This window comes from Sus scrofa, chromosome X (genome assembly GCF_000003025.6).
Source record: "Sus scrofa isolate TJ Tabasco breed Duroc chromosome X, Sscrofa11.1, whole genome shotgun sequence".
NCBI classification, from domain to species: domain Eukaryota; kingdom Metazoa; phylum Chordata; class Mammalia; order Artiodactyla; family Suidae; genus Sus; species Sus scrofa.
In genome coordinates, this window is record NC_010461.5 from 5,225,079 (window position 1) to 5,249,263 (window position 24,185).

The 24,185-nt window shown below is 44.1% G+C and overlaps 1 protein-coding gene across 1 annotated transcript in view; it reads right to left on the reverse strand.

Annotated features, from left to right (window-relative positions):
* ANOS1 (anosmin 1) overlaps positions 1 to 24,185 on the reverse strand; it is a 200,198-nt gene that overhangs the window by 61,441 nt on the left and 114,572 nt on the right. The window contains 1 exon segment of the mRNA XM_001925070.5: positions 5,522 to 5,744. Within this exon segment, the coding sequence (XP_001925105.3) occupies positions 5,522 to 5,744 (223 nt within the window).

Sequence of the window (24,185 nt, forward strand, 5' to 3'; positions counted from 1 at the left end):
AAGGAACCTCAGGGCTGTGTGTGGCCCCAAGCTAGCTGACTGGCCAGATACCTCTGAATCTTTATGTTTGGAAAACAGTGTTGGCTTTTCTCCTCCCCTCCCCAATCCAGCTGCAGCAGTGGGGAGTCAGAAGAGGCAGTAAAATAATCAAGCATCATCCCTAGAGAGGAGAGTCCACCTAAGCTGTCACCAGATCTAAAACAGGTGTGAATAAAGGGGCAACCAGTGTCCCGAGGAGCTGTGGCTGGCGTTTCACCCCCAGAAGACCAGCCTATGAACATCCCAGAACCCCGTGACAGTGTGCTGTTCAGAGGACTCACACCTTGGGCCTGGTTTACCCCCGTTAACATTTTCAGGAGCTCCCATTGTGGCTCAGTGGGTCACAAACACCACCAGGATCCATGAGGATGCGGGTTCGATCCCTGGCCTCAGTGGGTTGAGGATCCAACATGGCCATGAGCTGTGGTGGAGGTTGCAGGTGCAGCTCGGATCTGGCGTTGCTGTGGCCGTGGTGCGGGCCAGCAGCAGCAGCTCCAATTTGACCCCTCACCTGGGCACTTCCGTATGCTGTGGTGAGGCCCTAAAAAGAAGAAAAAATAAATAAAAACCATTTTCAAGTCTTCCAGGAGGCTGCTCGTAACATTCTTTATGTGAGGGGCGGAGGCAAAGCTCTCTGCTGTCTTCCTTTGTGTCCGACTGTAACACCAGCCTGTAAAGTTAACTTGGAAAGTGCACTTGTCACAGCAGAACCCAAGGGACATGCTCCAACATCATGGGACATTCTATCAATCATCTTTTCAAAACACACGCTTTTTAAAAAACTCAAGTCTGCAGCACATAAAGCTGTTGAAGCAACGGAATCCATACAGCCCTCACCACCCACCTTCCCTTCCACATGAACCAAACAAAATACTTCTGTGTTTCCATATAGTTAAATTAATTTTTCCATTAATCCAATAAGTGGCAAAAGGAAAAACAGGATAGGGGTTGGTATGTATCCATTTATGGCACAAGTTGGGAAAGCGATCGCTCCTCTTAAATGACTGTGGACATGGTTACCTTGAATAGGAACTACCGCCTGGGGAGGCTGGTGTCCTTTAATGCTGTACCCCAGGGCTCAGTATGGATCCTAAGCCATGTCAGGCACTCCTCGAAACTCCCAACACACAGTCAATAAATACTGATTGAAGTGAAATGTATCAGCTCTTGTAGATCCAGGTCACATCAGTGACTTTTAAACTCAAAACGGGGACGATTTTATGAAAATGCTCTTTGGGATTTCGTATGAGATGACAGGTCAATAGGAAAATAATCAATGAACCTGACTCGTATCCATGAGGCTGTGGCTTCGATTCCTGGCCTTGCTCAGTGGGTTAAGGATCCGATGTTGCTGTGAGCTGTGGTGTGGGTCGCAGATGCAACTCGGATCCCACGTTGCTGTGGCTGTGGTGTAGGCTGGTAGCTGCAGCTCTAATTTGATCCCTAGCCTGGGAACTCCCATATGCCATAGGTGTGGCCCTAAAAAAAAAAAAAAAACCTATCAACTTTGCGTTAAAAAACAAAAGAATCAATAAAATAGAAGCACAAGAGGAACTTATAGGTTTGTCCAATAGAATTTGGTTCTTCATAAGGTACAGTTTGTATTTAATTTAAACATTACAGTGTTAGGAGTCCCCATCATGGCTCAGTGGTTGATGAATCTGACTAGGAACCATGAGGTTGCGGGTTTGATCCCTGGCCTCACTCAGTGGGTTAAGGATCCGGGTGTTGCCATGAGCTGTGGCAAATGTGGCTCGGATCCTGCATTGCTGTGGCTCTGTCGTAGGCCGGTGGCTACAGCTCCGATTGGACCTCTAGCTTGGGAACCTCTATATGCTGCAGGTGTGGCCCTAGAAAAGACATAAATAAATGAACAAACAAACAAACATTACAGCTTTACAAATGAGTTGAAAATTAAGTTGAAAGAAAAAAAACCTCTATGTTATTAGTCAAAAACATTTGATCAACCAGTGATTTTATCTGATTTAAGCTATTGGATATAGACCTATAATAGAAGAATACACTGGTGCCCAAAGAGAGCTTGAAGTTTATGGTCCCATTATGGTCACTGGATAGAGTCAAAATAAAAATGACAGGAGAGCTGCCCAGGTGGGAACAGGTGTGAAAGTTCTGCTGCCAACCAGCAGGTTGAGACAGCCTGCAAGCCCAGCTTCAGCTCTTGTGAACTGAGAGCAAGACTCGTCCACCTCAACCAAGGACGGAGCTCCCTCTTCCTAAGCAAAGTGTCCACACAGATCTGGGACAAGCAGAGGGAGACAGGCAGGCTCACTTCACACGGGTTGTTTTGGGACAGAAAGAGCGCAGTTGAGAAGGACAGTGATAGCTGGGACTTGGAAAACATCAGATGGGTTTGCATGCATGCGGTCTGGCTGCACATGTCTCTCTCCTTGCAAAGCCAAGCACTGGGTCTCAATGGATCCTTCCCCACAGAGGCTGGAACCATTGGCACCAGAATCCTCTTTGGATTACTGTCAAATTGGGTCAAGTCCTCCCAGGGCATGGAGACTGGCCTTCCTTCAGAGAGCAAGTTAAAAGATTTATGTCTACATATATATATATATTTTTTTCTCCAAAATCACACGATGTCATCCTTAGCTCATTATAGAAAAGTCACTCTAAAGAGAGGCTGTTTATTCTATCCGTGGTTACATCTCCCTGGACTGCCTGTCCACAAACATTCAAGGCAAGAATTACTGGAGTCGAAAGGTGCCTTCAGCACTTTTGAAAAGAATCTGCTGTATTTAGTTAAGCCTAGGTTTAAACTGCAGGTATGCTTTAATCATTCATCCTGTATGCTGGCCCTTTGTAGAATATTTCCCTGATTCTCCGGGAACCAGCCATACTTGAAATTCACACTGACTCTTCACTGCTTTCACATGAAAAGCATATTCTAATTCATAGTGCCTCTTTGAAATGCCCTACTTTTAAAACAATAAAGGTTTTACAAATGGGTTTTCAACCATCATTCTAAAAGCATCCATTTTTATGGTAAACGCGCACACTTAAATAGCAAATGATCTGTAATAACAGAAAAGGTTTCCTGACAGTAGACATCTGAAAAATGAAAAGGTGTTAGATTTTGTAGAAGTGATTTTATGTAGTTGATGACAAAAGCGGTGGAAACAATAAAACTTTAAATCCACTCAAAAAATATCCATCTCTTAAGGAAGAGAAAGCAACAATTATTGTGAATCTGAGACAGGATTTGTGGCAGTTTGCAAGGATCTTAGGGGGAAAATGGAGAACTGGATGGATGGCACAGATTTCTGGTGAGAGTATTTCCAAGCAGGAAAGTGACCGCTGGGTGATGTGTGTTAGAAGCTTAAGAATGAAGGAACTTCTGGAGTTCCCCTCGTGGCGCAGTGGTTAACGAATCCGACTAGGAACCATGAGGCTGCGGGTTCGGTCCCTGCCCTTGCTCAGTGGGTTAATGATCCGGCGTTGCCGTGAGCTGTGCTGTAGGTTGCAGATGCGGCTCGGATCCCAAGTTGCTGTGGCTCTGGCATAGGCCAGTGGCTACGGCTCCGATTAGACTCCTAGCCTGGGAACCTCCATATGCTGTGGGAGCAGCCCAAGAAATAGCAAAAAGACAAAAAAAAAAAAAAAAAAAAAAAAAAAAGAATGAAGGAACTTCTGAAAAGAGTGAGCACATACTTCAAAACCAGCACTGCAACAATATAAACTTAGGGTGTGTGTGTGTGTGTGTGTGTGTGTGTGTGTGTGTGTGTGTGTGTGTGTGTGTGTGTGTGTGTGAGAGAGAGAGAGACAGAGAGAGAGAGACAGAGAGTTCTCTTTCCATCTGTACTGAATAATGCCTAGTGACGGATTCTATTTTTCTCTTCAAATTAGACCCCAAAATAATGTGAGGTCTCTCATGGGATGTTTTGATGATATATCCCAAACGGCACATAATACCACAGCGTGAATTTGGCGTAAAAGAACTTAGTGACATGTACAACAAGAGGCAAGAAGCACTTAGCCCAAGGGGTTCGGTGCTCTAGAAACTGCCTGGGAATGTCAACTATTACATCTGCTCAAATGTTTGATAAGCTGCACTCCCCCCCTCCTCCATCTTTTGGAAGAGGGCAATTCCTCCATCCAGGGTCTCAAGAGACAAATCAAAATATCAGCTCAAAATAAGTCCCTGCAAACATGCTTCTGCCCTGGATCATGTCAACAGAGAAACCACAAGACTCAAGCACGGATTATGCCTTTTTCAAGGGTGCCCCATCCTCAGCCTATTTTCCAAGGATTTAAATCTACTTGACACAGGCCAGGACCTGGGACCTGGGACCTGGGACCCTTTGCTGCAGTGCTTGCACCTGATCAAACAACTTCTGGAGCAACAAAATACATAGAAACTACTGAGGAATGTAGAGACTAAAAATAACTGCGGACAGGTGCAGTTGGGACAAATTATGAACAAGAAGATACAAAACATCTAAAGGCTCAACTGCCACTTGTGAAGAGCGCACAGCAAGAGCAGGGCATGGGGAGCAAGAGCAGGTACTCTGCACCCCCCCTGCACGCAGCACCAAAGGGGTGGGCAGACCACCTTAGCCACCCCCCTGGCCTGACCACCGGATCCGCCTCTACCCTCGCCCCATGTGAGGAATCAGCTTGGCACTCCACCCGCCCAGCCAGCAAGCAAGGGAACCTGTTGCTTGCTTTACTCCCCACTGCGGCAGCAAAGCCCCCAGGAAAGTTTTACCTGAATTTTCCTTTCGGGCCTCTTATCAATTTCTATTGATTAAGGGAGCCAAAAGCCATGGATGATGATATATTTACTCCACAGTCACCAGTGGAGCTTAACTGATTTACTCATACTGGAGAAAAACACATAAAAGCTCCTGAATTGAGAGCGGCCTTCCTACCTGTTAACTTCCGAAAGCATTCACAGGATAGAACCATTACTTTGTAATAAGTTTAAATGCAGGATAATCTACAAAACAGAGTCATGATCTTGTACCCCTGCAACGAACGTAATACTGTACATCCATCATACTTCAATTACAAAATAAATAAATAGAGGAGTTCCCGTCATGGTGCGGCGGAAACGAATCTGACAGGTTCGATCCCTGGCCTTGCTCAGTAAATTAAGGACCCAGCGTTGCCATGAGCTGTGGTTTAGGTCGCAGAAGTGGCTGGGATCCTGGTCGCTGTGGCTCTGGTATATCAACGCGACGCCTCGCCTGGGAACCTCCATATGCCACGAGTGTGGCCCTGAAAAAAAAAATGACTAAATAAATAAAAATAATTCATAGGAATGCTTTGCTCGGCCCCAATATGGGTTCATGGGAGCCGACTCTACGGCGCGGTTAATATTTTCAGACGTAAATTTTTCTTGTAGGTCTGTCTTGTCTTGCAGGGTCACATCTTTGATTGACGCCCTCCCCAGGCACACACAGGCCCCCGTGTTGGGGAGGGTCCCTCCACTCACGCTGCTCCACTCCCTCCTTACCTTTGTACAGAGTCTTGGGCACCTGGCAGGTGTGTCCGCATCCATTGGAGCAGCATTTCTTAACCCCAGAGCACTCGTTGTCCACCTCGCAGCTTTCCACGCAGGCGGCCGCAAACCCGCTGGCTTTCTCAGGAGCTGGACAGTCCCCCTGCTTCACCGACAGGATGTACTTGAGGAACTCACAGCTGGTCAGGCATTCGTAGTTCTTCTTGGGGAACAGAGGCTGGGAGGCAAGAGAAGAAAAGCCCAGATATGTGGGGTCTGATTTCCTAGACATTGGAAAGGCAGGTCCAAACACTTACTGCGCTGAAATTTCCCTTGAATGCTTTACGAAACAGATGTATTCGCTTCCTTTCTTCCTAAAGAAGGGTTATTTTATGCCAGTTTTCTCAAGGAACATGACCCATGACTTAGACCTTTACATTACAAGCCACAGATACACACAAGCGACACATCCACATTAATATGTTCTGGGTTCTAGCATTGTAAAAAAAAAAAAAAAGTACGTCAAGCCATCATTACTCTGACAATTAAATATCAGGGAAAGATTTCATGCACTTCAATTAGTTCTCAAAGGTGGAAAATTTGAAACACAAGCTAGAAAACGTATAATTCTAAGCTGTGAACTCAAATTGTAGAATAATTCTAAGCTGAGAACTCAAATTGTAGAATAATTCTAAGCTGTGAACTCAAATTGTGGAATAATTCTAAGCTGTGAACCCAAACTGTAGAATAATTCTAAGCCGTGAAGTCAAATTGTAGAATAATTCTAACCTGTGAACTCAAACTGTAGAGGTCAATGAAGTTGGTGATAATAATTATACCTGAAGTTTGAAAAACTAACATAAATTGATTGGGTTAAAATCGGTTTCAATTTAAGAGCTTTCCAGGTAAAACAGAGGAAAGGCCATGGCTTTAATACTGAAGTGGCACAAATCTGTAGCTAATTAAAACAAACAAACAAACAAAAACTGGGTAGTTCCAGGGACTTCCCAACGTGGCACAGTGGTTAACGAATCCGACTAGGAACCATGAGGTTTTGGGTTTGGTCCCTGCCCTTGCTCAGTGGGTTAACAATCTGGCGTTGCCGTGAGCTGTGGTGTAGGTTGCAGACACGGCTCGGATCCCGTGTTGCTGTGGCTCTGTTGTAGGCCGGGGTCTACAGCTCCGATTGGACCCCTAGCTTGGGAGACTCCATATGCCGCGGGAGCGGCCCCAAGAAATAGCAAAAAGACAAAACAAACAAACAAACAAAAAAACTGGGTTGTTCCCATCCTCGATCAGTGGTTAACGAATCCGACTAGGAACCATGAGGTTGTGGGTTTGATCCCTGGCCTCACTCAGTGGGTTAAGGATCCGGTGTTGCCGTGAGCTGTGGTGTAGTTCGCAGACACAGCTTGGATCCTGCTTTGCTGTGGCTCTGGCGTAGGCTGGTGGCTACAGCCTGATTAGACCCTAGTCTGGGAACCTCCATATGCCGCAGGATCGGCCCTAGAAAAGGCCAAAAAAAAAAAAAAAAAAAGACTTTACTATGCCATACAGCAGAAATTGACACAACACTGTAAATCAACTATACTTTACTAAAACAAAGCTTTACAAACATTGGGAAAGCATCCTCAGTTGCCAAGGCTTTTCTCTCTCATTCAATTTCGCAGCGCATTTTTCTGTTCGCCGCTAGAAGCGTTTTCCTTCCTCAGCTTTGGAAGTTCTAAATTCAGGTCCAAAGCAAAGTTAGAAATCAAGGAAAGGGATCTGTAACAATTATGGAGTGTTGGCCAGCTTTCCTCTTTCAAAAAAGTTGATATATCACATGCACTGAAAGAAAATACTTGGTTACCGAAATCATGGGCCCCTGCCACATGGACTGAGATTTCTCTGCAGAAATAATTTTTAAAAATCTGTCAAGTGTTTACTGCTTGCTAACTTGGAAATCACAGGGCCTTAGTCTGCACTATGGCATAATCAAATCAACTCCGTGCAAAACTGCTTCGCCTCTGAAAACGGGGTGTAAGTCCAGAAGCAGAACATCAGTGCTGTCCGTTTAATCATCTCCGTGCCATCCGCCACGCCCTTGAACTGGGAGGGAGAAGAAAGCAGAGACGGTGTTGTCTCCTCTTATCATTTGCTTACTAACAGGGCCGAATCAAACACAGATAAGCAAAAGAATGGCCAAGACAGGTATCCAACATTTGTGCCCACCGAGCGTAAAGGCAGAATGATCACAGCACAGGAATTTGGATCTTCCACTTGCTGTGAGAGTTGTTCTGTAAAAGGCAATATCTTTTTCTTTTTGCTCTGGATTCAAAAATGTGAATTTGGTGGCTGATTTTATTGAGGACCATGGAAACGAAAAAGTTCCTGCCTGCACAGGGTCTGAGCGCTTGCAGTGGTGCTGATGACGTGATGAAGATTGCATGCGACCGTGCACACAGAGAAACAGGCAGGGCTTGCAGTGTGGGCTCACACCAGGTACCCAGCAGGACGGGAATGAATGACGTGGCTCTTCCGGTCTCACTGCCGCATGCTTCCTGTTTAACGTTTTCAAATTCTCATGGGATTCTAACAAAAATGTCATATGAGCCAAAGAGAGAGAGAGAGAGACGGTTTGGTTCTGTTTCTCCTATGGCGTGACCCTCCACCCATCCACAGGTCTCCATCGTTCCAGGCCAGGCACTGAAATCGGAGGGAGGGAGCTGGGCCCCTCGGAAATTGGCAACAAAGAAACAGTCCCAGTTTTTGAGCTTCCACAAAGGTCATCTTACAACTATTTGGTACAGTACTCTTACAGAGGTGTTCTACTTAACTTGAATTGTTTACATCTCCTGAAGGCAAATTTTAATGTTCTCTATCAACTATCTTGGATAGTTGTCTTGGATCAGGCTGAAAAATATTAATGATCTGAACACAGATGAGAGAACACGTGAGATCTGTACACAAGGGCTCTCTGCCTTTAATCGCCACTTAATGAGAATTTATGAGTTGAATGGCATAAGGACAAAAAATGCTTACAGGTCAGAAAAAAAAATGAGGTGTGAATATTAATACTCTAGATATAAAGAAAACGTGTAAATTGGTCCCCGGATGGCCAGCTAGAAATCCCGTGAGCAAAAGGTCATTTGGGTACAGGAAAAAAAAATGTCTGACTATCGAGCATGGCATATGTCCTGTGCTATCACAAGTTAATTGCTGGTAGGCTCGTCAGGAGGAATGTGAACGTTTTGGGAAAGGTGTGATTACCCATATGATTATGCCCTTCAACTTCATGGAAATATAAACACGCACGGCAGCAAGAGAAGACACGCTAAATGTTGGGTTTCTTTCTTCTTCTTCTTTTTTTTTTTTTTTTTTTTGGCCACACCCATGGTATGAGAAATTTCCCTGGGCCTGTGATCGGACCCAAGTCACAACAGTGACAATGCCAGATTCGTAACTGCTCGGCCACCAGGACACTCCTTATGCTGATTAATTTTTGTTTGTTTGCCCTGACCACATGCAAAACCAAAAACACAACAGCTTTCAAAGAGCATGTATTTTTTCTACAGTAGATCGTGCCTACAGGATGTCATTGTCTCTCCAAAGAAGGGCTTGTAAAAGAAAATTGGTGAAGGGAACTGCCCTTAGGCGCACTGGGTTAAGGAGAAAATCCTTCATATTTTAATTGATTTTCTACACAATATTAATTCTTATAAACCTCTCCCCTATCTCATGTCTCAGCTCATGACTAAAATGTGTTTTCAGAACCTGACCTGGGCAATACACTAAGCTCAACTTACCTGTGGCAAATGGTAAAAACAGAATGAAATAGTAACAAAAGAGGGTAACCATTCTTGGAGGCTTTTCTTTCTTTTTTTTCTTTCTGGCCACGCCCATGTCATATGGATGTTTCTGGGCCAAGGATCAAACCAGTGCCCCAGCAGTGACGCAAGCCACTGCAGTGACAACCCAGATCCTTAACCCACTGCACTGGAGCTCCCTTGAATGCTTTTTTTTAAGATAGTAATAGTTGTCATTTTGTTTGGTGTAAAATGCAAGGTACTGTACAATAAAATAATTTGTGCAGCAATCATGGAGTGATGGACATATATACATGTAATTCAGTAAGTTATCTTAATATGTTAGAAATCATACAAATATGAGGCCTCAGATACGGAGAGAACACTGCGTTTGGTATTGGTTCAATTCAAGGAAATTGCACCATGTGCCAAATCTCAAATGCACAGCCTTTGCCAAAAGCTTGGGCCTGGGAGCTTCTCTCCATGCTCCAGGCAATACGCACATGTGCAACCTTGAACGTGGAATCCCCGAAATGAGTTCTCCACCATCCTCACCAGCATCCCTTCCATCCTCACCAACTCCCAGCATCGGTACCAGCATCCCCATCATGCTCACCAGCATCCCCCTCCATCCTCACCAGCGTCCCTTCCATCCTCACCAACTCCCCAGCATCCGTACCAGCATCCCCATCATGCTCACCAGCATCCCCGCCATCCTCACCAATGACTAGCTGACACACCAGCCATGGCAGTGTATTCCTAACAGGTGTGAGGACCCGGCATGCACTCCACTCTACCAGCTGCTTCCCTAGCTCGCCCCGCTTGTTCCTCCCCAGTCCCCCACTACCAGGGTTATCTCCACTTGACAAATGAGCCAGTGGAAGTTTGCGGAGATTGTAATTTATCCACAATCACAGCAAGGAAGCGTGTGGGCCAGTGTTTTTCTAAGGGCCGCCCCACATCTCAGGGTAAAATTAGAAGATGGCTAAGCCACTGGATGTCAACTTGCTTCCCTAAGAGGATCACCTGGAGGCTTCTAAAACTCCAGAAATATCAAGGAAGAGAGCAGAGGGGAAAATGCACACACACACACACACACCATACATGCACGCACACACTCATTTACATGTATATACATAAATCATACATATATAAATTAAAAGGACAGGTATAGTCCAACCATATTGACAACAACAGGCCATACTGAAATACAGCTTATTGACTGATCTTCAAGAATACAAATATGATTTCTCAGGCTCCAGGTAGAAAAGGCACGTGGATTATGATGGAGAAAATGAGGTTTCTTCAGGTTAATGTCTCTCTATAAAATTTTTTTTGTCTGTCTATAAAATTTAATGTGCGATGCCAATAGAGCAATGGCTATAAAACAATAATAAAGTACATATGTTTTATATATATATATATGATAAACTAAGTTGTTATTGTGTGACAGAAATATTATCCAAGACATAAAGACTCAAAGAAATGACATCTATGAGCCTTTCTTGCAAAACTGTGCAATGGTGAAACTCAGCTGTTCCACAGGTTAACAGAAACCAAGAATACATTAGTTAGCACAGCACCCCTCCCCAAGATAAAATGTTTTCTTATACATTATTTGAGTATAAACGTTTGGGCGATCCAATTTGGACTTCAGCTATGACAGCAGGCAAAGTTTGTCATGAATAATCTCAAAGAAAATGGTATCTATGGACTCCTGTTTAAAAAGGAATGAAGACATAATCCAATTTAGAAAGCCAAAAATAAAGAAATTAGCATAAAAGAATTACTAATCATTTTATCACCCACATAAATATAAAACTAAAATTGAATAAAGTAGGAGTTATAGCTAAAAAGAGAATTTGATGTGATAAAACCGAAAGGAGAATATACTTAAAATTTTTAAAGTTATTACTTAAAAATATAAATATTATTTTAAAGTATACTTAAAAGTTACAAAAGAGAATCTGATGTGATAAAACTAAAAGGAGAAGAATATACTTAAACACTGGTAGGTGAAGGAGCGGTGTAAGAAACCCTAACTTCATTTCAGGACATTGGTCTTAGGCTATGAAGCACTCCAGCCAAAGACTGCAGAGCTGGGACCCAGATGGGAAAAGGCTTATGAGGAGAAGTTTAGAGGAAACCAGGTGTGAGTGCTCCCGGTGGAGTTACACAGGATGCATTTGATTCTTCCAGCCAAGAGCTGTAACAGCACGTGTGAAACGCTGTCAACCCCGAGTTCAGTGGAGACTTGAAGCTCAGAGTTTTTCTGGCAAGGTGGTCACTTCGGACCTTCTACCTGGCATGTCCCAAAACTCCAGACTCCCAAAAGGAAACGGGGGCCCCTCTTCAACCACATCATTTATACTTAGAGTGTAGGAATGGTAAGCCCCCCTTATCAGCTAGGGATTGGTGGAAACCTCCCCACATCAAGGGTCAACCTTCTAAGCAGGAATTTCTAAGGAGAGGTTTGCTGTGGTAACTCTTCTGCACAGGTCATCACGGCTATTTCCGGATGGTAGACTTTGGAGGAAAGGTGAAGTTTTACTCTCCTGTGTGGTTTATTGTGTTACTGTTCTAGAAGGCGTATATGATGTCTATAAAAGAGACATTATATCATTTTTTTAAAATCTGCCAGTTGAATCTTTCAAAAAGGCATCTAAATACTAAGTATTCATGAAAGAAGAAAAAGCATTCTGAATTCAAATGTTTCTAATTTATGCGTGGAAATGCAATTATAATTTGCTTGGGAACTCAGTTATACATACTAATTTATTAGATGTGATTATATTTAATTTGGTTCTCAGGCACAGGGTAGACCTTGCCCATGAATATTATAAAACTAGGAGAAAATCAGAAGCATGTATTTTAAGCAAGTCCCTTTCCTATGCTAAATTAGAGTCATCTTTACTGATGTTTATCTCTGCTTCCTCTTCCTCGGCTTTTCTATTTATTTTGGAGGGAAATGGGACCCTCTCTGCGGATCTGGCTGGATCTTCCACTGGGGCAGCGCGCCAGAATCATGATGGAAGATGATCATCGGGCACGTAAGTAACTCCCCCAAATCAAAAGTTTCCAGAGAATCAGGGATGGCAAGGACCCCCAATGAAACCATCACTAACTTCTCTCCCCTTCTTTCTGCATGTTGTTGTTACCAGGCTCGACGATCAGTTATTAGCTCACTGAAGCACGGATACGCTGACTCATGAGCCAAACTGCCATCTTGGCAGAGGCATCTCATGATGAACAGAAGAAAGCATGACAGTCGCGAGACAATCATGCCTACAGGGTGCATGCTTACTAATGAACAGGTGAAGTCATGAACGGTGTCGTTTGCATAAAAATCGAGGTAGACACAGGAAGTCAGGGAGGTACACGTGAGGTCGAAGAGGATCAGACAAAGGGAAAGCTCTTAAGCCACCAAGAGTGGTAATGACTTAGTGGGGAGGGGTGACGTGCAAGACAGGGGAATATTCTAGAAGGAAAGATAAACAAATAGGAGGGACAGAAGCAAATACGGGGAACTCCATTCAGAACATGCCAAACACATCAGTCAGGCAGGAACTGTGTGACTGGAAGGCCAAGATAGTTTTGCACATCTCAATTTCTATGAATATAAAAGGAGGATAATAATAATATTTATTGTGTACTATTACCCTAAGCATTAAAGGATGTTAAACACTTAGCACAGACTGTGCCACATCATGACGCTGAAATGAGTGCTAGCTCCAAAAATAAGTGTTAGAACTTTAAAACGCTGTTCTAGAAATTCTACCGATAAAACAATTGGGGAACACTAGAGGTTAATTACAGATTGCCTAAAATCCTCAAATAAATCATGTCTTTTAGGGAGGAATAAAGTGTAAAGTGGTTAAATGCAGATATTTACTCTTTGATTTATATTTTTTTAAGTGTCCAATATGTTTCCATCTCAGAGAACTTTTTGCAAACACGGTCCAGCTCTGCAGAGTCATCACACCTGTCCACGCTACAACAGGATCAGACCTCAGAAAAGACACACACTTTCACCTTCTTAGGAGTTATAAAATGGTCTGCACCCCCAATTACAATGTTGGGGGAGGGCATTCTCCACACCAACACCAAGCAATTCTTGGCCCCAGCTGGGGGTCCTACCACTCAACTCAAGGCTGATCTATCTCCCTGGAGACCATGTCAGATGCCACAGGTTCCTGGCTCAGTCCCACAAGACTGCCCCCCACCTCCGTTTCACAGGCCAGTTGCAAGTTCAGGTTGTCATCTGTGCTTCTGACCAAACGGCTACAGCGCTACAGATTGGAGGGTCCGACACCCCCTTCCCAGGTTCAATTAATTTGCTAGAGTGCTCACAAAGCTCAGAGAAACATTTTACTTCACATGTGGCTCGTTTATTACAAAAGGACCTAGTGGAGGAATGCACAGGGCAGGGCATGAGGAGAGGGCACAAGATCCTTTTCCCATGTCTCCACATGTTCACCAACCCGGAAGCTCTCCAAACCCAGTCCTTCTGGCGTTTTATGGAGGCTTCATTACATGGGTCTGACTGATTAAGTCACTGTCCCCTGAGGACGGACCTCAGTCTCCAGCTCCTCTTTCATTCCTGTAAGTCAGAAAGAGGATGAGACTGGAAGTTCCCACTCCCTAATTACAGAGCTGGCTCCATGGCAACCAGCCCCCACCTGCAAGGGCTTTCCAAAAGTCACCTCCTTAACGTGACCAAAGACACCTTGATCCTGCTCAAGCATAGGAAATCCCCAGGGCCAAGAAAGGAGCCGAAGGCCAAATACAAATATTTTTTAAAATTATAAATCACAGCATCACAGAAATCTTCCTATAAATTTCCTAGTCCCTTGTTTATACACTGCCCTATGGGTATCACATCACTTTTAGGCAATACGGGTCCCACGATATGAATAAAAACTCATACGACTAGATGGTATTTTCTCATTATGAATGTGCAAAAGGGTAATTACAAGTACCACAGGGTAGGGAGATGGTTCTCAACAGGAGTGACTTAGCCCCACAGGGAATATTTGGCAAAGTCTGGAAGCTTTTTGTGTGTGTGTGGCCACACCCGTGGCATATGGAAGTTCCTGTGCCAGGGACTGAGTCCGAGTTGCAGTTGCAATCTACATCTCACCCGCAGCAATCCTGGATATTTTAACTCACTGCATCGGGCTGGGGAATCAAACCTGCACCTCTGCAGCAACCCAAACCACTGCAGCTGGATTCTTAACCCACTGCAACACAGCCAGAACTCCAATTGGAGACATTTCTTGGTTGTTACAACCAGAAGGGGAGTGTTCCAGGCATTTACTGGGTAAAGAGTAGGTTTGCTGCTAAAGCTCCTACAGTACCCGGGACAGGCTTACCACAAAGAATTGTTTCACTAGAAAATGACAATAGTGTCAGAAAATTCAGGATTGGAGCCGTGTCTTAATTAATTAGCCCGAGTGACACAAATGGAAAGGGAGACAAGACTCTGTCACTGTCTGGAGAAATCCAGAACTCACCGCAGGAAACAGACACTGAAACAGCTAAACCACGACGACATCAAAAACAGTGTAACAGACAGGTGTACAAGTCCAATGAGAACTGGTGGTAGCACATATTCAAAAAGCATCTCAACAGGGTCCAGCAGGGTGTCATATGACAGGGACAAGGAGAACGGAGTCACAGCCTCTGCTCCCACTTTGCTTGCCTTTCAGGAGAGAGATAAAATGTCAATAACCATGACAATATAGTTAATAAATACAGGAGACACTACCCCAACGAAGGAGGTCAAAGCGGACTGAGCACCAAAGCAGGCACTCATAAGGTGGGACAGCTGTCTTAAATTAAGAGAGGGCGGGAATGAAGAGGACCGTTCGAATGCTGGTGTTTTTTTTCAGCCATAAAGAATAGACTGTACAAAACCAGGGTAATCAGAGCACAGTCTGGAGTGCTTCAACTAATTTGGTTTTTTTATCTGGCAAAAGCCCTCCACATATGGCCCTCCACAAATGGCTGCTGAGGAATGCACGACCTGACCATAAAACCAGACAGAATATATGCGATGGCAGACAGTGGCCAACAAACAGGGCTGTATGCCCTAAGATAAGGTACAAATGAGGTGAGCCTGGAGCCAGCCAAAAGTGAATGGCTGCTCCCGGAGCAAGGTTCAAGGAGGGGTAACTCTGCACCTATTCTGAGTTGAGGAGAAAGAGATCAGAGATGGAAAAGGTGAGTCTTATGCGCAGAAAGACAGGAAGGAGGGAGCTAGGCAAAGAGAGTTGTGAGGGACCTCTGTAGATTGTAGCTGAATATTACTTCTTTTATTTTTATTTTTTCCATTATAGTTGGTTTACAGTGTTCTGTCCATTTATACTGTAGGGCAAAGTGACCTAGTCACACACACACACATATATATATATACATACACACATTCTTTTTCTCACATTATCCTCCATCATGTTCCATCTGAAGTGACTAGATACAGTTCTCAGTGCTACACAGCAGGATCTCATTCCTTATCCACTCCAAAGGCAATCACTCCCATCTATGAACCCCAGACTCCCAGTCCATCCCACACTCTCCCCCTCCCCATTTGAAAACACAAGTCTGTTCTCCAAGTCCATGAGTTTCTTTTCTGCAGAAAGGTTTATTTGTGCGGTACATTAGACTCCAGATATAAATGATATCATATGATATTTGTCTTTTTCTTTCTGAATTACTTCACTTAGTATGAGAGTCTCTAGTTCCATCCATAGTGCTGCAAATGGCATTATTTTGTTCTTTTTGATGGCTGACTAGTATTCCACTGTGTATATATACCACATGTTCTTAATCCATTCATCTGTTGATGGACATTTAGGATGTTTCCACGTCTTGGCTATTGTGAAAAGTGCTGCAATGAACATAGAGGTGCATGTGTCTTTTTCAAGGAAAGTTTTGTCCGGATATATGCCCAAGAGTGGGATTGCTGGATGATATGGTAGTTCTGTATTTGGTTTTCTGAGGTGCCTCCATACTGTTTTCCATAGCAGTTGTATCAATTTACATTCCCACCAACAGAGGAGGAGGGTTCCCTTTTCTGCACACCCTCTCCAGCATTTGCTATTTGTGGACTGGTTAATGATGGAATACTGCTTCTTGAATGTGCATGGGGTGAGAGAACACAAGACACAGGGTAAGGGGGTGGGGGGCGGTTGGGAAAGAAGAATCGGAAAGCACTAGAGCAAACAGTTCCCAGAGTTCTAACGAGGACAGTAACTCAAAGGGCATCAGACAGAGTACTCAGAAAGAGATTACCTTAGTCATGGGGCCAAATTAGCCCTCGACTAACAGCTTCTCTGAATCTGCCCCAAGAAGGTTTAGAAGCAAGTATCTAAAAAAACAAAGGGATCTCCAATAACTACATGCCAGAACAGTCTAATGCTTTTTAAAAAAAATATAGCAAAATTCAGAACACAAAAATGGGACATCTAATCAAAAATCATCAGGTATACAAAGAAACGGGAAACTGACACAGAATCCAAGGGGAGATGGAGAACCTAAAGAAACAGGGCCAGAAATGACACCCGTGATGCAATTAGCAGAAAAGGACATTTAAAAAGATATTATAGGCGTTCCCATGTGGCTCAGTGGGTGAAGCATCCAGCACTGTCACTACAGTGGCTTGGGTCACTGCTGTGGCACAGGTTCAATTCCTAGCCCAGGAACTTCCGCATGCCACAGGCACAGCCAAAAACAAACCAAAAAAAGATATTATAAACACACTCTAAGTGTCCAAGAATACAGATGATAACAAGGACGCAGGAGAGAAATGGAAGCTACAGGAGAGGCTGGTATGGAACTTCTAGAAGTAAAAATGAAGAAATAAAAAAAAATGCCAGATGGGATTTTTAAAATGTTAGACACTGTAGGATAAAATACCAGTTGATGGTTCCTTGAAGAAATAGCGCTAACAACTATTAAAATGAAGCAGAGAGTTGGGGGGAAAAAAAGATCAGAGACTCACTAACCCAGGAGACCATATAAAGTCTGTTAAGTATAATTAGGCTCCCAGAAGACAGAAGACACAAGACGGGACAGAAAAAATAGTAACAGTGGCTGACACATTACAATTTCAATGAAAATTATAAACCCACAATTAGAAGAATCTGAATGACCCCAAGCAGAAGAAACATAAAGGACAGCCCATCAAGATACATCATAACCATACTGTTTAAAATCAGACACAGAGAAACTTAAAAGCAGACAGAGCAATAGAAAGATACTTCGTGAACAGTTAAAAAAAAAAAGAATGTTGGAGATTTTTCAGAAAATATGAAAGATAAAAGAAAATGGAAAAATATTCTTGAACCACTAGTTAGGGAAAAAAAATGTTAACCTGGGATTCTATACTCAGTGAAATACCTTTCATTTGGGGATAGAGTTATAATTCTGCATTTTGGATGATAATAGAGAAAGAGGTTTTTTTTTTTTTCTTTCACTTTTATCTTTTTGCCTTTTTAGGGCTGCACCTGAGGCATATGGAGGTTCCCAGGTTAAGGGTTGAATCAGAGCTGTAGCCACTGGCCTATGCCATAGCAACACGGGATCCGAGCCACGTCTGTGACCTACACCACAGCTCACCCACTGAGCGAGGCCAGGGATCAAACCCGAGTCCTCATGGATACTACTTGGGTTCATTAACCACTGAGCCATGAGGGAACTCCCTTTTTTGGGGGGCTTTTAAAAACCATTTTAATCTGTTTATTTTCAATCATTATCAGCTACTGCATATTCTGTCCCTGTAGAATACCACAGAGGAAATCACAAGACTTCATCCAATCAATATGGCAACTTGGAGTGAGCACTTATAGGGAACCCCAATTACAAGGACACACTTGCTAGCCCTTGGCTCAGAGCACAAGCGCCACTGGGGGAAATGCAGGCTCTTGTGCCCACAGCCCACACCTGCTGAATTAGAATCTGCATGTGAGCAAGCCTCCAGAGATGGGTGAGCAGGACCAAGAAAGCAGAGTGCTGCTCTGGACACCCTGGAAGCTGGGGCTGGCATCCAAAGATGTCCAGTCTCTCCATCTCTGCACTGAAACATGACTTCACCCTAATGTCTGACCCCAGAAGTCTGGGCTTTCCCCAGCCCCCATTTCCCCTTCATACTCCCAGTGATGTTGCTTTCCCCTTGGGCTATCGATGCATTCAAGTCTTCCCAGGGTAAAAACACTCAAGACCCACTTCCTCAAAATGAAAGCCCCTGACCACAGCCCCTTGTTTATGCTTTTTCACACACAGGCAGGCTTAGGAAGGAGCTTAACCTTATGAAAAGAGTTGTGTGCCTTTGCTGCACATTTCCACCCTTACATTTTTGTTTTTTTTAAACACAATGAATTTGATTACACTTATATTTGTACAACAATCACAACCCAATTTTAGAGCATTTCCATCCCAAATCCCCAGCCCACCTCCCAACCCCCACCTGTCTCCTTTGGAAACCATAAGTTTTTTAAAGTCTGTGAGTCAGTATCTGTTCTGCAAAGAAGTTCATTCTGTCCTTTTTTTAGATTCCACATGTCAGTGAAAGTTTATGACGTTGGTTTCTTACTAACTTCACTTAACATGATAATTTCTAGGTCCATCCATGTTGCTGCAAATGCTGTTATGTCTTTCCTTATAAAGGTGAGTAATACTCCATTGTGTATATGTACCACATCTTCTTTATCCACTGCTCTGACGATGGACATTTTTTTTTTTTTTTTTGGTCTTTTTGTCTTTTGAGGGCCGCACTTACAGCATACAGAGGTTCCCAGGCTAGGGGTCTAATTGGAGCTGAAGCTGCCGGCCTATGCCACAGCTAGAGCCACACCAGATCCGAGCCGCATCTGTGACCTACACCACAGCTCATGGCAACGCTGGATCCCTAACCCACTGAGCGAGGCCTGGGATCGAAACCACAACCTCATGGTTCCTAGTTGGATTTGTTTCCACTGTGCCATGACGGGAAATCCTCAATGGACATTTAGGTTGTTTCCATGTCTTGACTATTGCAAACAGCTCTGCAATGAACATCGGAGTACATGTGTCCTTTGGAGTCATTGGTTTTCTCTGGATAGATGCCCAGGAGTGGGATTGCTGGATCAAGTGGCAATTTTATGTTTAGTTTGTTGAGGCACCTCCATACTGTTTTCCACAGTGGTTGCACCAATTTACATTCCCACCAACAGTGTAGAAGGGTTTCCTTTTCTCCACACCTTCTCCAGCACTTATTGTTTGTAGACTTTTTGGTGATGGCCATTCTGGCCAGCGTAAGGGGGTACCTCACAGTGGTTTTGATTTGCATTTCAGTGGGATCATTGAACTACATATCCTACTGACCTATCAGAGAAGTCCAAAGTGGAGACCTTGACCTCCTCCACAATACAAATAGCTACTATTTATCCAGTGTCTATTGTGTTCAGGCACAGGTTAACTGCTTTATGTACATTTTTATTTTTTACTTAAATGAGATGCTTTTGCAATTTCCAAGATGTTGCCTTCCGTCTTTAAGCGGCCACCTGTATAGTCCCTCTTTACAGAGAGGATAGGTCTTCAAATCATTCAGAAAAGCCTCCAGGCTCAGGCTCTTAGAATTCTTTGAAACTCCTCAAGTCTCCTCAACACAGTTTCATATAATTCTACAATCCCCAGAGCCACATAAAAATCCAATGAAAAGTGAAAACAAAATGACGATAAAAACTGAGCTACATTCCACAGAGAACATGCCCACATCCTCAATACTTTACTGAACAACCGTAAAATATACTTTTATCAATTATTCGATATTCTCGATGGTCTCATTTTCCAGGGAGGTAATTTGATCTAACAAGGATAATTTCCTTCATAAGAAGACAGTAAAAGACATATCCCAACAATTAGAAAATTCTTCAGCACTCTCGAGACATTTCAATTTCATTACTCCCACTGCCCCTAAGTTGAAAAGAAACTTGGACCAACCTGGGCCCCTTTTCCAAGGACCCAAATCCAGACTATGTCATTATCCCTTTTCTTTATTATGGAAATATGAAAGGTAAATATCTACCACTTCTTAAAATAAAGGTTTATTTGCTATGGTAAGAAAAGCTATATACTTTTGGCAAATGTGCTGTGTGTGGGTCCCCCCACTCCAGCCACCACGACTCTCAGCCAATGAGCCTATGTCCCCAAGAAAAGTGAAGCATGCAGAAGGACACGACCGTGAATGCCTACCACATCCACCAATGCACCTGCAGCTGGGCCACGGGCTCTCAGGTACCACCTGGCCCATGATGTGGAGGGATGGTCCCGGCTCCCACTACAAGTCTTCTTCTCATTGTGCAGTGGATGCTACTGCTGCTTCAGGTCACATGCTTCTGTAACCCCCCACCCCACCCCAGCCACCTCCAGCATCAAATACCCTCTCTCCTTGGGAAAAGTCCCCTCTTATACTATGTGATGATGTCTCCCCCTTGAGACTAATTAAATGGAATGGGGGGGGGTTACCCTGCTTACCTCTGCACCTACAACTTCACATTGCTCCTTTCTCTCACAACAACCAACATTCTCTGAAATATTCCTCACACCGCCCCCACCCCATCTCTCCCGACCATTCCCCTGGAAGACATGTCAGCTGGGATTTCTCTTCAGCCACCCTCTACCTCTGCTCTTGTGAAGGTAACCGTGACCTCTGCTTACAGCATCTGAAGGTCAACTTCAGAACTCCACATCCTTCCATGTGCTCATCAGCGCCCCCTTCTTGAAAAGCTTTTACCACTTGTCTGTTAGAACTACACCCGTCTTGCTGGCCTCTCTCCATCCATGCGATGCCTCTTCCCCACCTCCCCATCCTTCTCAGGGCATAACCCAGGAAGCACCTGTCCTTCTACCACTTCATCCAGCTTCATGGCTTCCAACTTGGTCTATCAATAGTGGTGTGTGTACTTCCAGCCTCATCTTCCCCCTCAAGACCAGACTCATTGCAAGTGGAAGTCTAGTTTACATCCCAGACACAGCAGGCTCAACAGCAAACCTCTGACCAACTTCTCTCCCTTCCCCACCACACCTGTGCCTATCACCCACTCCACATCTCAGTCTCAGCTCATAGCCATCCAACTCTCTTCCCCTAGCTGTTCATGACAAAGACCCCAGCATTGTCATCAATGCTTCCGCTCCCCCCATGCCTCCATCCAACCTGTCATCAGATTGTTAGCTCTGCCTAAGAATCTGTGCTGAGGGCTTCCAGCCACACCTGCCCCCACCCCCCTGGACTGACCCATGGTCACCTCTTGTTTGCACAGGTGCTTAGAGTGTACAAGTAAGAAGAACCGATGCTTCCTACCCACCAGGCATACCCCTCAAGGGCCATTCCACAGTCCCAAGTACAGCTTCCCTAAGGGGAGTGTGTATGAGCCGTACTATGACTTTCCTAGGAAAATATTCCAAAACAGGAACTCTTTCTAATAAACACTGAGTCCACCTTTTATATTGAACCCTGATTTAATGGACTCAGGTTGGTTCACTAATTGACTATTCAAAAGAATAGATGGTGATTGCATCATGATGCCTATGGTGTAGCACCTGAAGCCAGCTTTATTTTATCAGGGTGCTGGTATATCCCCAATCCTCAAGGAAGCAAAGACATGACGGTGTTCTAAAAAGGAGCCCCAAAGTCCACCTCCACTTGTCTGTTCCCAAGGACACTCTAATCAGGTCAGCTATTGTTCTGCTACACTAAAGCAAGATTGCTCAGTTCTATGTGCTGATCCCCACGTCACCACCCTGCACACATCTGGGACACTTTACCTCACTTTCCTGTTTAGCTCTCATCAGCTTCTTTCAGTACCTTTAACTCTTAGATGGTCCCAGACAGGTGATGGCTCTGCCTGAATCGCTGCAGCACTAGGAATTCATACCCTAAAATTTAAAGGCGTAGAACTGGGCTGTGTGGCCGAGAAGGAGAACATGCTTTGATGGCAAGAAAAGGACTGTGATACCTCTGAACCCCTTAGTTTCTGAGGTCACTTTCCATAGTGTCAGAACATCCCATGGCCACAGAGATCCTAAAGTCATAGGAGCCTGTTCTTCCCTCAATTCCTTGAAGTACTCTTAATTAACTGTGATTCTGCACAATCAAACCCTCATTCTCATTTGAGAGCAAGCTGTGCAACCACAAACGGTTGGGCCAATGGCTTTACAAAAGAGACAGGTGCATTCTTTATTTTCTGCTGAGGGAAGGAAAACATAATTTTGCATCCTGTATGCTGTGATGAGCGGGGTTGGACAGATGGTCTTGGGATGGAATACAGTGGGGAAGAAACGTAACTACACGTCACCCCCCAGAATTTAGAGCTTATTCCTCTACTTACGGCACCATGTCATTTTGTGCCAATAAAACCGTTCTCTCCTTGGATTAGTTCCATTGCCCGTGAAATTCACCTAGTAAAATTCACACCTAACTTATAAGAATTAGTGTGAAAACCAAACAGAATAAGACTGGGAAATGTGAGAATCAAAAGGCACAAAGAAATGAATCAAGAATGCTCTCTGCAGCAGAGGGAGGACCTCTTTCTTGTTCCTATGTTCACCCGGACTAGGACTGGGTCTATCTGAGTCCGGGGAGGGACAAGTTCAAGAGCAACAGTGGACGCTCCCCTCAGGGATGGACCCCCGAAGCAGATGGGGTATCAGCTTTCCATGACCCTTAATGCACCCTTCATATGGCCAATGGGGGCGTCAGCTGACAATTTGTTACAGTGGGGATGTTATGAAGTGAAAACATCAGGGAGTTCCCTGCTGGTCTCGTGGTTGGGATTGGGTGCTTTCATTGCTGCAGCCCAGGTTCAATCCCTGGTCTGGGAACTGAGATCCCACACTGCACTGCTGCATGCTGTGGCAGAGGAAGAAAGGAAGAAGGGAGGAAGGAAGGAAGGAAGGAAGGAGAGGGAGGGAGGGAGGAAGCAGGAGGGAGAGAGAAAGGGAAAAAGAAAGAAAAAAGAAAGGGAGAGAGAAATAGAGAAAGAAAGAAGGCAGGAAGAACAAAGTCAGAATTAAAGATGGGAGGTGTATCATCAGCGAGAAGGCCATTCATACACAAAGCCACAACCAAAACAACAGCAGGTGTAACACACATGATTTTTATATCCCTGAGAAGGGAAAAGGATACTTTCTTTTGTGATTTAAGTTTCCATCAATTGTTGAGAAAGGAACATTTAAATGTGGCAAAACATGAATTCTAGGACTACGAAGAAAAACTATCGTAGATAAATCATAGTTCTTAAGATTTTATCGAAGTGGTAAAGCCCAATCGACGTACGCATCCATCACTGAACATAGCACGTTGCGTGAAAGAAAATTTGAGAAATCGTCGCTGATGATCCAGAGGAGGAGCCCTGAAAGATTCCTGATCTAATACGCAACTTCTTCATTTAAAAAACAACCTTATTAACTCTGCCATCAAGCCTAAAAGAGTAGCCATAATAGCCCATCACATAGCCTAATGTGGTAGCCAGGAGAAGGGACAGGTGTGTATTAGATCTGTCTCAATGAATGACTAGCCTTAAAAATACTGAGACAGAGATCAGTCCCTTCAGGATTCAGTCTGTTTCAGCATGATAGTCAGACATTTATTGGAAAATAAAACAGAAAAAAAAAAAATCCCACGGAGATGTAAGAATAATCAAAGCTCCTAAAACTGAACATCAAAGTTGAGTTATTGGGCCATTGGGCTGAGATCTTTCCACAAAATTTCCACTTTAACTGGTCTGTTTTCCCCACCTTTCAAGTTTCAATTAACCTTTCCTGCCAGAACAGAGAACAATTTGTACACATGAGTCCCATTTTAATAAACCAGACGTGGTTCAGAAGCCCTCACTGTTATTTCAGGGAGAACGGCA